This window comes from Lissotriton vulgaris, chromosome 1_1 (assembly GCF_964263255.1).
Source record: "Lissotriton vulgaris chromosome 1_1, aLisVul1.2, whole genome shotgun sequence".
Lineage (NCBI taxonomy): Eukaryota > Metazoa > Chordata > Amphibia > Caudata > Salamandridae > Lissotriton > Lissotriton vulgaris.
The window spans coordinates 952194017-952207717 of record NC_141685.1 but is presented as its reverse complement, the minus strand read 5'-3'; the positions used below and the strand labels follow the sequence as shown (position 1 = coordinate 952207717).

Here is a 13701-nt window from a genome sequence, read left to right as displayed (position 1 = left end):
GTAACCCTGTGAATGTCATCAGCGGTAAGCGAGGAAGGAGCACAGCATTATCGGTGTAGAAGTAGCTACCCGCGGGAAATGCCGAGAAAGGATCGAATAGAGTGCTGGCCATTCATCATGGATGTTGCATTATGGGAGATTGAGGCCCCGTCCAGCAGTTCGTGATGCCGACGCGAAAAACATTGGCCTTCCCTGATGGTTTGCTGCCTTACAAAGGAATTGGTCACTGGACTATTAAATGACCGAATTCTGTGCAAGACTCACAATGATGCCGAAACGCGTTTGCTTTTAATAATTCAAGCGTAACCCCTAAAGTGCTCCGAATCCTGTGGTTGTTACTTGACAAAGACGTACTCACCTCGCTTTTAAAATCGGAGGCACCCGATGCGTGTTCGGCAGCCCAGGTGAAGCGAATGGTGGGATATATAAATGTTTTTGATGTATTTCCCCTGAAGAAATTGCATGAGGCAATGAAACGCGTTGGGAAGTTTTAAAATGAACTGGGGCTGTGATCGTGTTCAGTGCAATAATAAAAGGAATGTTTCCTATCCTTGCAGAGTGGCGTTCTCATGATCCGGGGCACTTTTGGAGGATTTATATGCGGCAGGCTCCGAGCCGCAGAGAATGCACCGCCTGAGAAGCCAGGTCTAACAGGCTGTTAATGGAGCAGCCTGCCAGTGCTAAGGATTGCCGAAAACAAACATGAAAGCAGCCCTGGAACCCACTGGAGGGCTATGAACTTAAAGAAATATGGGTTAAAAACATTATAGACATTAAAACCGGACCCGATTGAAAAGGGATTGAACCAGTACTTCTAAATCCAGCAAGCAGTTTGTAACCGAAAAATCGTGCATTGTGGGAAAAAGCACAAACTATAAAATTGTTTGAAGTACTGTGCCGGGTTTTTGATGTGTCTCCCCATTTCCCCTGAAGAAATTGCATGAGGCAATGAAACGCGTTGGGGAGTTTTAAAATGAACTGGGGCTGTGATCGTGTTCAGTTACTTCACGTCAGCCCTAATGAAGCCCGCTTGAGTGAAACGCGTTGGCTGTGTGAATCAAGAATAAAAAATATTTTTATATGAAGACAAGTCTCCTTATCAATCTGTGTGATTTGTGCACATATTGTATGCTATTAACTATGTGCCTTTTTACCTTCTGTTCGTGCTTAGACTCAATTTGTTTCGATCTTTCGGTTCTTGGTGTCTTCTACTGTATTGTTTATCGGTTGCTCTTTCACCATCAGCTCTCTTTCTACAACTTGTTGGTTCAAATTCTTTTGTCCAAACTCTCTTCGGGACATTCCCCTATCGGGCTTACCTTCAGCGTCATACCAGCCCATCAAAAATCTGATGATGGAATAAACACCTTTTAGATTCTGCCCGCATTGCCATGTAAAATAATCGCACACCCACCAGGACCTTGAGTGTAACTTGTGCCTTTTGCCCGACAATAAGGAAGCCGACTGTGACACTTTTAAGGCATTTCTGTCCAATTAAACTCTTTGGGATCTAAGAGCTCATCGTCTGAAATTGTATCAGAAGGCCGCAGGCGACACTCCCGACCTTTTGGGTGAAGAGAATGCCCCAGAAGAGCTAACCATCTAGTAATAAGAGGCTTTCTCGATGGATGAAAGCTCCGGCGTGAAGTTAAACATGGAGATGGAGCAATTCCCATCTGCCCAGCGCATGAGTACTGTGACCCCAGCCCCTACTCCTCCTTACAAAACACCCAAAAAATCCTCCGCTTCAGTATTAGAGGTCACCGGACCACCACTTTAATTTTTCCCCATAACTGGATTCACTGGTGAAATGAGCTCTCCATACTTTGGATGTAAAGCGAGCCCTTATGTACTATTTTGACAGAACCAAGCCATTTAGGAAGAAACAACATGAATTTGTTGCTTTCTCCTAACCCCATAAAGGGAAAGTTCTGCTGTCCTAGTCTGGCATTGCCAGATGGATTGTTAAATGCATGCAGACATGCTGGGCTAAAGCTAAAAGGACTCTGCCCACGCCTCCTAGAGCCCACTCAACTCATAAAAAAGGAGCATCTATAGCCTTCTTGGGAAACATCTCTATAGCTGACCTATTCAGAGCAGCTACTTGGCCCCCACCACACACATTCACCATACATTGTGTGGAAGTACTAGCTAGCCAACAAGCTAATGTTGGTCAGGCAGTGCGCTGTGCACTTTTTCCGACTTCTGCAACATCCACAGGCTAGACACTGCGTTTTGGAAGGACCGCTTTACAGTCTGTGCACAGCGTGTGTATCTTCAGCCACATATGCTTCGAACGGAAAAAGTTAGCCCTGTAAGCATCTGTTTATGGCATGTAGTGCTGTAGATTCACATGCGCCCACCCTCCTTCCTGGTAGCATATGGCTGTTGCAGTATCTCTTACTATCTTAATTTTCCTCTTTCGCATGGATATCTCGCTATACCTTGCTTCGCTTCACATTCCATTCTCACCCACCGAGTCGGAAAACAGTGACAGTGGAGTCAATGATCATTTGCATTACCAGCAAGAGGAGGTGTCAGAGTGTTACTTGTAACTCGAAAGACTTCTTTGAAGAAAAACAACGTGCACACATTTGGGCCCAAAACTGGATGGCAGGAGTGACCTGTGAATCTACAGTGCTACATGCCATGAACAGATGCTTACAGGGTAAGTGACATTTTCCTTTCTGGGTCCTAGCTCATGGCCATTTCAGTTGGTTGAAGAATTCATCAACATATAGTTCCCGCACTTAATTCACTATGCACAGCCCTGTCATATTCTACTCTCTGAACCCCTTTGATTTTCTGCAGTCCCCTCAACCTGATACTGATCCTCAGGAATGGTTTGCTTGTCAATTTCTGTTCATACCTATCGTGGTAGATGCTGCTTCCAAATACCTAATCTCTTCAGCTACAGATTCCGGTAGGTCAGAAGAAACCACATCAAGCAGATAAGCTTTGCCTCCCACAATGTATGTTCTCAGTGAAGTCATCTGGTGGAATGTAGGAGCACTCATTAACAATGGCCAGCTGTGATGCTTAATAATAGTTATGTATGGTTGGAGTGCTATTCCTCCTTCATAAATAATCTTGCAGAGTGTTTCCAGAAATATTCTGAACAAGCTCCTGTTCCAAAGTAGTAACTCTGGACCTATGTTTGATTTAAGAAAGAAATTCTTAATGACCCACAATGGTACATTTTGAAGCATATGTAGGCATTGGGAGCTTGATCTTTTAATAGGGATGCTCTAACCAAACACGATGATAGGAGCCTCCTCCAGTGTTGTCCATCTTCACTGATATGAATGTTATTCCTTGGCTGGAAAGGGAACTGTACTTGCTCTCCTGTAACGTCCCCTCTCCAAAGAACAAATCATACAGGGGAAAAGGGAGAGTGAATAATGGCATTGTTTGGTTGGTGAACCATTAATTGCACACAAGTTCCTGTATTAATAAGACATTTGATTTAAGGTTGTTGACAAGTATGATTTGGGTTGGTTGAATGATTGTAGCAAGTGTAATGTGTTGTCTGTTTTTCTCCTTTCTTGCTCAGTATCTTTCCAGGAACCCCACAGGAAGCATTCGAAGGGAGCACTTCAGCTTCAGCCCACGGATGCCTGTCGGAGACTTTTATGAAGAGTGCAGTTCTGCAGATGTGAGTGCACTTAAATTTAGTTTTTGGCCGTGGAGAGACAAGCAGTTGCACAGCTGTTGCACAGTACTGTTTTAGGAGGGCTACATCTACATCAGTTGGCATTCATTTTCGAACCAGACCATATCTTTCTTTGCCTTCCTTTCTTACTGCCTCCTGTGGTCTTACTGGTCTATTATGTGGCTACGCACTGACACAATAAGAGGATTCATGTTGTGGTTAGTTTTTTAGGTCACAACAGTAGGCTGTAAGCGGTTACGTTTTGAATACATTTTAAGAAAATCCTCAGAGAAAGTCTTTGACATGTCTTGGCAGGAAGTGAGATACACTACAAGGATTTTGTGAGGCACAGTAAGTTTATGGGCTCTGGCTACATTAAGAGAATTTATTTTTCTGGGTGCTTATCCTCTTGAGAGAGTGTGTTCAAGCACATTACCCTTGAATATAAGACATGCAGTGTATACTAATATATATTTTTAAAACACCTTTTTGTTACTAAGTTTGAGGAGATGAGCAGAAAGAATAGATGAGTATTCTTGAAAATGTTGAGCTTAACCTGTTCCTTTGATGTTTAGCTTCATGTTGTCACATGTTTTATTTTGCAGCCTTTTGTGGAGGTGCAGACCCTAATTAATTCTTAGTTACCAAAGCAGTAATGGCCCAAACATTCCTGAACAAAATAAGTATGTTTAGCAAGCCAGCACTTTGCTTGTGAACCTTCTAATCTTCTACATCACCAAGACATCTGTGCTTATGAACTCTGTTGCAGAGTGCAGTGTGTGTTGTACATATTGTTGACCTAGTCTTTAAATATTCCTTTAAAGTTGCATGGTGTTTTATTGATCTTCAGTGTGACATGTTTTGGTTTTTTTCATTTGCAGGGCCCTCAGTGGGTGAAATTACTCTCCGAAGAGATCCCTTCCCGCATCTTGGCCATCACGGGTAAGAGAGGACGCCCACGTAACACTGAGAAGCTGAGGGCGAAGGATGCTCCCCGGCTGAAACGTGGCAGAGGGCGGCCTCCCAAGGTGAAGGCAGTAGACTTGCTGAACAAGGCTGACTCAAAGATGATGATGAAGCTCGAAGCCCAAGGTATGTCTTTTACTCAAATTCCCTGCGTTACCACATAGTGCAAAAGATTCTCTGTACTAGTCAGAAAAGCCTCAACACACTGTGATATCTCAAAAATGTCACTGAATCACTGTGCCAGGAGGCCGCAAATCCATTGCTGGTCTGAACTCAGGGTACATTGTGCTGTTTTGTGGTTAATACACAGGTTCTGCATTGTAGGATTCTTACTACTAATCCTGAACATAGAATAGTCTTACCTGATTGTGAGGACCCCGGATCAATTCTTTAAACCTATTTTGTGACAATGTTGAAAAGTCTGGTTACATCTCTAAAACACTGTGTCAGGCAGACTTTAACTACATTTTTCTGCACAAACAGCTAGTGGGCATGCTAGTTTCAATTCCTCTTTGTAGGAAAGTAGGATCTGCTTTTATAGCTACCCCCACTTTTTGCCTGGTGCTAGGCTTTTTCTGACTAGTCTGACTGGGATCCTCCTAACCAGGACCCCAGTCTCTCTACTTTCTCGCCTAAATTGGTATGGTAAGTACTTAGGTACATCCCAGATTGGACACCGATGTACCCTTATCAGTCCCTAGTATATTATACTGAGGTACCCAGGACGTAGGTACACCAGGGGTCCCCCAGCGGCAGAAGCACACATTATCCCCCCCATGGGGGACCATTCAGACTGTAACTACAGGCCTGCCATTGCAGCCTCTGTAAGCTAATGCTAACTCTACTTACAAAAGATATGTTTCCTTATATCTAAAGGTCACTGCACTCAAAACCTATATGTTGCCTCTAAAGCAAGACTTTCAATCTTGAAGGCAGGGTGCTCGGTTCTAAGTGTGTGGGTGCCCCTGCATGAACAGGATACCCCTACAACCTTAGGAGTCCATTCTCCTAGGGTGTAAGTGCATCAGCCATTACCATACATAGAGTGGCAATGCGTCACTACGCATTGACAATCTCTAAACTGGCGTTTAGGAACCCTGTCATGTTTGGTATCAAACATGGTGGAATCATACACCCGCACCTTAAACCGTGTGGAAGGCTCTGTAAAGCTCCTCCGGGAGGCCCTCAGGTCTCCCGGTACCAGTCTTCTAGACCCGCTCAGCACAACATGGCTGCTGCCGACAAGAGACAAGATTGGTATGCTGTGACAGGGAGGTGTGACCACCTCCCAGACAGAGTTTAGTGCATTGGGGCTAGGTGGGAGCACCTGCCAGCACCACTCAGTCTGCTTGAAGGGCACCTTTGTTGTCCTCCTTGCATAGTCCATTTCAAACCAGCTCAGGGAGCCGTTGGCTCCTGCACTGGTGCCGAACTGGACAAAGGACATGGGAGTATCATCCTCACTGTCCGACCCCTCCCCTGGTAGGGAACCCCTTTGTTAGGGTACTTAAGGGCTTACCTGAGGGTGGGTCCCTAGATTCGTCGTGGGACAAAGTTCATTTCAAGACACCACTTAGTCTTTGACCGTCTAGGCGCTCTGGACTTTGCTCTGGGCATCAAGTCTGCAACTGGGAAGACTCCTGCTGCTCCTGATCACATCGCCAGCTCGTCTGCTGCAACGTCCGTGCCTGTGCACCATACAGGAACCTTCCAAGGCCTGTGGGAATCCAAGACACCCGGAGTCTCCTTTGAAGTGAAGGAGTCACTTCCCTGCATCTGACGGCACTGCAACTAAGCTGACCAGTCCGATGATCCTGGGCTCCGAAAGGCTCAGCAACACAGTTGGTGGTTCTCCACATCCCTCGAGGCCTGCCTTGTCCTTTCAGTGCTGCAGGAACTGAACCTCTGTGCACCGCGTCGACTTGCTTTTGCAAAGGCTTGTGTGAGAAGCTGGGTTTCTGTTGCAGTAAACCCCCCCCCTTTTCCTGAACTACTGATGCACTTTGACTTGATGTGCCCTGGGTCTCTGCCAATCGGGTTTCCAGGGCATGTGTTCTTTCTCCAAAACTGTACCAAACCCAATTGGCCCCCTGGCCGTAGGTCAGCCACTGGTAAATGGTACCACAAGCCCCTAGGGCACTATAACCAGGGGAGGCCTCTAAGGGCTGCAGCACGTATTATGATACCCTTAGAGGCCCTGTACCTTTACACTCAAATACTGCCTTTGCAGGCTGCATGTTTTGGTGCTGAACAAAGTGAAGAGTCGACATGGCACACATCCCTTTGTGCCATGCCTACACCTAACTGCCCTGGCATAGATCAGCCGCCCCTCTAGCTGTGTGCACTATACCAGTGGTGAGGGTACAAGTGTATGAGCCTTGTACCCCCTACAGTGTCCAAGTCCATTATTAGACATTGTAAGTGCAGTGCTGCCATTAAGAGTATATGGTACTGGCTACACTGAAAACTGAGAAGCCTTTGTAATGCGACCCCCAGCTTTTCCTGCTATGAGGAGCAGGCCCCCTTCCTGTCTCCCCTTCTTTTTCAGCTGGAAGACAAGCAGGAAAAATTTGCCAGCTCAGAATGGGTGCCCACCTCTGCCAACCCCACACATCAGGTGGGTGAGGCGAGGTGAAGCCCACTCTTCAGTCAGTGCCCTCCCCAGGCACTCCCCAATCAGGATTAGGGATTGTGCTCACTCCCCCAAGTGGGGTGAGCACACCAAGGGTGTAGTCACCTTAAGGTCAGTTGCCCATTAGCTTCTGCCCCTGAGACTCCTAAAACGCGCCCTAAGCACAGTATTTAGGGGGCAGCCCTGTACCAAGAAGGCAGATTCCAGCAACCTAAGAAGAAAAAGGACTAAAGAAGGCGCCCAGCAGAGGAGACTGCAGAGAACTGACTTGGCCCCAGCTCAACCGGCCCGTCTGCAGTTTCCAGAGATCCTGCTCCAAAAGTCGCCTTGCCCAGCAGCCAGCGACCTCCAGAACCCAGGGAGGACTGACTGCCTTCAACGAAGACCTGATCGCCTGTGAACAGCAGCTCTGTTCAAAAGAAAACCCCAAGACAGATTCTGAGCCTGCTGAGGACAAAAAAACGGTTGTATGACGATCCGTCGCCCACAATGTAATTGCTGCACTTCTAATTGCGGCAATTACATCGCAAAGGCCGTCACACCGGCCATTCTCATCGCTCGTAGTTGCGACGCAAATGCGGCAATGTAATTGGATCGCGTGTCACATCGGCGATTTAACATCGCGCGACATGACAACGCGATGTTTGAGCCCACACTTTAAAAAAATAGTAGGGACGCATTTGGAATGATGAAAATTTTCCGACATGGTCAAGTTTGGAAATAAAAACATAATCCGCTGATGTAAGGAAAATTGGTCTAAATTACCCTGCTGTAGACATTGCATTCTAGCCACACTTCCTAAAATGATGTTTTTTTTCTTGTTAGTAGTTTGATCATACCAGGAAAAAGTGCCTAGCCTGGAGCGGTTTCAAAATATAACATCTGGCTACGAAGGTGCCGCGTTATTACTCGTTAACACGGTAATGTTTCCTCCATTTCCTACTCTCGTTACAATGCAAATGAACAGAGATTCACAGCAAATGATTTACCAACAAACTGCGTAGTTATTAAACAAATATGCACTATCCGCCCTGGGGCATTCGTTATCAGTTTTCTGGTTTCACCGTTCGTATGCTGAGAGGAAGCACCTGATGTCTGGAAACAGTAAACATTCCACCACCTCCTTTAATTTTGTAGAGCACGCCATTTCACGAATGCCGGTTCTCATTTCACTGCACTGTGCTGTTTTATGTACCGAAGTGAGGATGAAAAACAACATCATAAAACACAACATGACATCAGATGTTTACAACATGGAGTGGAATAATCTTTTTAAATTTGTACCGGAGGCTCATTTCTGTCAGTAGTGCTCCTGACGTATGCCACGCACACAATAGTTTGTTAAAGTTTTACAGGTATATAAGAGGATATTATTATGACTTATAACGCGAAGCTAAGTACATAGTGTGGCAAATAAAACCTTTTCACTTATACTAGTAGACTTCTCGAATAGGCTCCAATGTACAGGGTTACTCACAGAAGTTTTTTACGTCTCGTGCGTGCCAAGGCAAGTTGTTTTTCCATAATATTCTTAAAAAATACATATATATGTTATGTTATGTTAATGGGTGACTTATATAGCGCACGGCTACTCCAAGGAGTGTCCCGGCGCTTTCTGACCCATTACTGAAAAAGAAGAAGGATAACAGACATAACAGTATTATTGATTAAAAAGCCACGTTTTCAGGGCCTTTCTAAAGGCAAACAAAATATACACCTATACACCTTTATATACTTTTGTATACATTTTGTATACAAAATATACACCTATAAACATAAGGAGCATTTTAGTCAGCTCTCTTCATCCGCTGCTTTGTTGCAGAATCTTTCACATTTTGCTTCCAATGAGCACAGCAGAAAGCTTGAGGTAATGGGCGAACCTTTTTCTGCAACTGGCCCCCCTTCTGCATAACGTAGACCATCCTGCAACAGCACAATATCTGAATTCACACAGAAAATAGTCCACTTTAGGTCATGGTCAATATTTAAGTTATTACTGTTGTTCCTATATTTCTTTTTTTAATTTCCTTTGCAAATAATGTGCCTCGAGATAAACGTGCATACTTAATTGTTCAATTTCAACAAAAACCTTTCTAAAATGGCCACTCGTGCATACAAATAAGTGCACTAGTGTCTGTACAAATAACAGACCAGCTCTGAATGTTTTTTGTTGGACTTCAAGAAAAAGGATCCAAGATGGCTACCCTTGCATGTGCTTTCATGAGCGTGTGCCTTTAAGCATGTTCATTATCTTAGAATGTATAATGTAAAGTGCCATAAAACCCATTTCAAGATGGCCATACAGCCATCCATTCATCCGCATCCATCCATACAGCCATCCATTCATCCATCCATGCATCCATCCATGCATCCATCCATACAGCCATCCATTCATCCATCCATCCATCCATCCATCCATGCATCCATCCAGCCACCCATCCATCCATGCATCCATCCAGCCACCCATCCATGCATCCGTACAGCCATCCATTCATCCGCATCCATCCGTACAGCCATCCATTCATCCGCATCCATCCATACAGCCATCCATTCATCCGCATCCATCCATGCATCCATCCAGCCACCCATCCAGCCACCCATCCATGCATCCATACGGCCATCCATTCAAGCATCCATTCATCCACCCAGCCATGCATCCCGCCATCCATTCATAGCCATCCATTCATTATACTGTCCGCCATTGTGCACCCATTCATCCATCCTGCGCCTTACACCCATCCATGCATCCATCCATACAGCCATCCATTCATCCATCCGCCATCAATCCATTCATCCATCCATCCACCCAGCGACTCACCACACACACATCCATCCACCTAGCCTGGCATTCCATCCGGCACCCATCCATGCATGCATTCATACAGCCATCCATTCATCCGCATCCATCCATTCATTCATGCATCCATCCATCCATCCAGCCACCCATCCATGCATCCATACAGCCATCCATTCATCCGCATCCATCCATACAGCCATCCATTCATCCGCATCCATCCATACAGCCATCCATCCATCCGCCATCCATTCATCCACCCATCCATGCATCCCCGCCATCCATTTATAGCCATTCATTCATAGCCATCCATTCATAGCCATCCATTCATTGTACTGTCCGCCATCATGCACCCATTCATCCATCCTGCACCATACACCCATCCATGCATCCATCCATACAGCCATCCATCCATCCATGCATTCATACAGCCATCCATTCATCCGCATCCATCCATGCAGCCATCCATGCATCCATACAGCCATCCATTCATACGCATCCATCCATACGCATCCATCCATACGCATCCATCCATACAGCCATCCATTCATCCAGCCATGCATCCATCCAGCCACCCATTCATCCAGCCATGCATCCATCCAGCCACCCATCCATGCATCCATACAGCCATCCATTCATCCGCATCCATCATACAGCCATCCATCCATCCATGCATCCATCCATGCATCCATCCATCCACCCATCCATACAGCCATCCATTCATCCGCATCCATCCATGCAGCCATCCATCCATCCAGCCATCCATCCAGCCATCCATCCAGCCAGCCATCCATTCATCCGCATCCGTCCATCCATCCACCCATCCATTCATCCACCCATCCATGCATCCCCGCCATCCATTCATAGCCATCCATTCATTGTACTGTCCGCCATCCTGCGCCATACACCCATCCATCCAGCCATCCATGCATCCATCCATCCATCCAGCCATCCATCCATCCATTCATCCGCCATCAATCCATTCATCCACCCAGCGACTCACCACACAAACATCCATCCACCTAGCCTGGCATAACAAGGAAATATATAAAATAATAACAACGTTATCATTTGCCCGTTTCTGTTATGTTCTGTTTTTGTAAACGTATTTGTCAGTACGTCTCAGCCCGTTTCTGTTATGCCTGATCATTTGCGTTATCATTCGCCCATATGGCAATGAAAAGCACATTTACTTTTGCGATGTAAAGGCATTCCAACATCGCATGCGTTGTAATTGCATGCGATGTCAATGCCATTGCGCCTTTGTTGCATGCGGACTAATAGGCTGCGATGTGATAGACCATGCGATGTAAAAGTCGCGGTGCGAAAGCACCGCAATGTTTTTACATCGATCTTATGGGTGTTTCCCCAAAAAAACAAGACTCCTAGAACCACCACTGCATCTGTCGCTTACGGCCCGAGTTAGAGTGGCCCACCAGTCCCAGCGAAGTCCTCCAGAGCCAGAGTCCACCGTTGGATGACCCCTCCAGGACTCCCCGGCATCGCCTGCAGCCTCTGTACGGAGAACCCCCCCAACCGAGAGTGGCCCAGTAAAGTGAAATACGACCTCGAAAGACACCCCTGCATCCAGCCGCCCTGGAGAAGAGAACACGAGGTGCACCTACGTCCCCGAGCCCTCCAACTTATCTGCCCAGCTGTGGTTCCTCCTGTAAGTCTACCTGGACCGAGCCTGCAGCTCTAAACCAAAACCGAAAATCCCCATTGAAAACAGGGCACCGGACGCCAAAACAGCACCCTGCACCCAGCCGCCCCTGCACCAATGTGGGTGAACTTTGTGTGCTAAACTGGATCCCCCTTTGCCCTGAGCCTAACACCAGGAGCTTTGCTACCACAACCCAGTGGCCTGCCCATAAGCAGCCACCAAACCGAGGCCCCCTATCCTCTTTGGGTAACATTGGACCTCAGCACTCTGCACCCTGCCGCCCTAGTGCCGCTGAGGGTGTAGCAAGAGTGCATCCTTGACCCTGGGGGAACCCTTGTTCTAACCCCAGAAGCTCAACCCTAAAGACCGATTACTTACCTTGTAACCTTTAACTTCATTTCTCTCCGTAGGTACCTATTGACTGTTTTTCTCTGAAAAATGTTTAGTGTGGAGTTGATTTGTATGGAAACCTGAAAAATAACTATTGTTCAAAACTGATTTTACTTGCCTTTTCTCTAGGAAATGTCCCAGTGTGATATCTTGGCATATCACACTGAGTCGAAAAAGTAATCTAAAAAGTAATCTGTACAGGAATTTCAATACCTTAACTTACCTGTATTTCAAACAACTGCATTCGAACTTGCACTCTCTTGTAAACACTTTATAATATATTGCAAAGCATTTATTTCACTTACCTGTGCCAGGCTTGGTTCTAGAAAATAAATAACGTAATAATATTTTTATACCAACCAAATAGGTCTGAGTTCAGTCTTCGAGTGTGAGACATCATTTGCTGATTGAGTGTGTTCAACAAATGCTTAACGCTACCCTCTGAAAAAGTCATACTGCTAGCCCACACAACCACAAATAGAGAGTAAGGTGCTATCTACGTCTACACACTGATGGGGTTCCACTGGACTCTGTGCACACTACACCTCATTTTGTTATAGTATATACAGAGCCAGCTTCCTACATTGGTGAATCAGCGGTGAGATATACAACTTTGCTTTTGTTGGACTAACTTGGTGCCCACCTGATCACACAACAGAACTTTTCAAATTGCCATTTTTTGCCGTTACTAAAAGTCTTGTTAGGGCCTTGGTTAAGTCCCTTTAGAATTTTTGAAAATAAAAATTCACTTTAGCTAGGGATAAGAGGGGTTAGAACTTTTTTTTAACTATGTCTCTTAAGAAGAACCCAGCTGTTAATGAAAATAATCACAATGCCATAGAGGACCAGGTTGAGGTGCTTGACCTAACCCCTTACCTTCACTTGTCTTTCAGGGCGGTAAGATCCCTATGTAAAATTAAAAACATAACCATGGGGTCTCATCCCACCAAACAAAAGCTCCAGGAGCTGTTGGCTGGGTATGCCAAGGACCACCCATCTGAAACTGTTGAAGACCAATCTGATGAGAAAAAAAATTGAGGGCATGAAGTGGTAGACCAACCCCTCCCCACCTCATAGGGAGAAAAGGGCCCAAGTGTCCCTGAATCCAAGAGTAAACCTCTTAGCACCTAGAAGCCCCACAGGTGGATCAGATACTACTGAGGACATTGAGGACAGCCTCAATGAGGAGGACATCCTGCTAGCCAGGTTGACCAAATGATTAGACCTAGAGAACAGACTCCTGGCTCTAGAAAAACAAAGAACAGAGATGGGCCTATGACCCATCAATGGTGGCAGCAATTTTTAAAAATATAGAAAAAGAAGGATCATATGATCCCAAAATCCCCAAAGGGATTGTCCCTAGATTTGAGGAGGATAATGATTTCACCAAGTAGTTCACAGCCTTTGAGAGGGGTTGTGAAGCCAGAAGGGTGAAGACGACTCACTGGGGGGCACTCCTTTGGGAACTGTACTCAGGTAAGTGCAGAGACAGACTGCTGACCCTTAGTGGGGCAGATGCTGGGTCTTATGACCTTATGAAGAGAACTCCGATTGAGGGATTTGGACTCACAACTGAGGAATACAGAATTAGATTTAGGGGGGGG

At 45.9% G+C, this 13701-nt stretch overlaps 1 protein-coding gene across 8 annotated transcripts in view; it reads left to right on the top strand.

Moving 5' to 3' along the window:
- The window catches only part of BAZ2A (bromodomain adjacent to zinc finger domain 2A), a 1275716-nt gene that overhangs the window by 342363 nt on the left and 919652 nt on the right, over window positions 1-13701 (top strand). For all 8 annotated transcript variants that reach the window (XM_086959424.1, XM_086959462.1, XM_086959400.1 and 5 more), the window contains 2 exons: window positions 3554-3655; window positions 4534-4744. In XM_086959424.1, the coding sequence (XP_086815550.1) occupies window positions 3554-3655; window positions 4534-4744 (313 nt within the window). The remainder of the gene's footprint in view (window positions 1-3553; window positions 3656-4533; window positions 4745-13701) is intronic.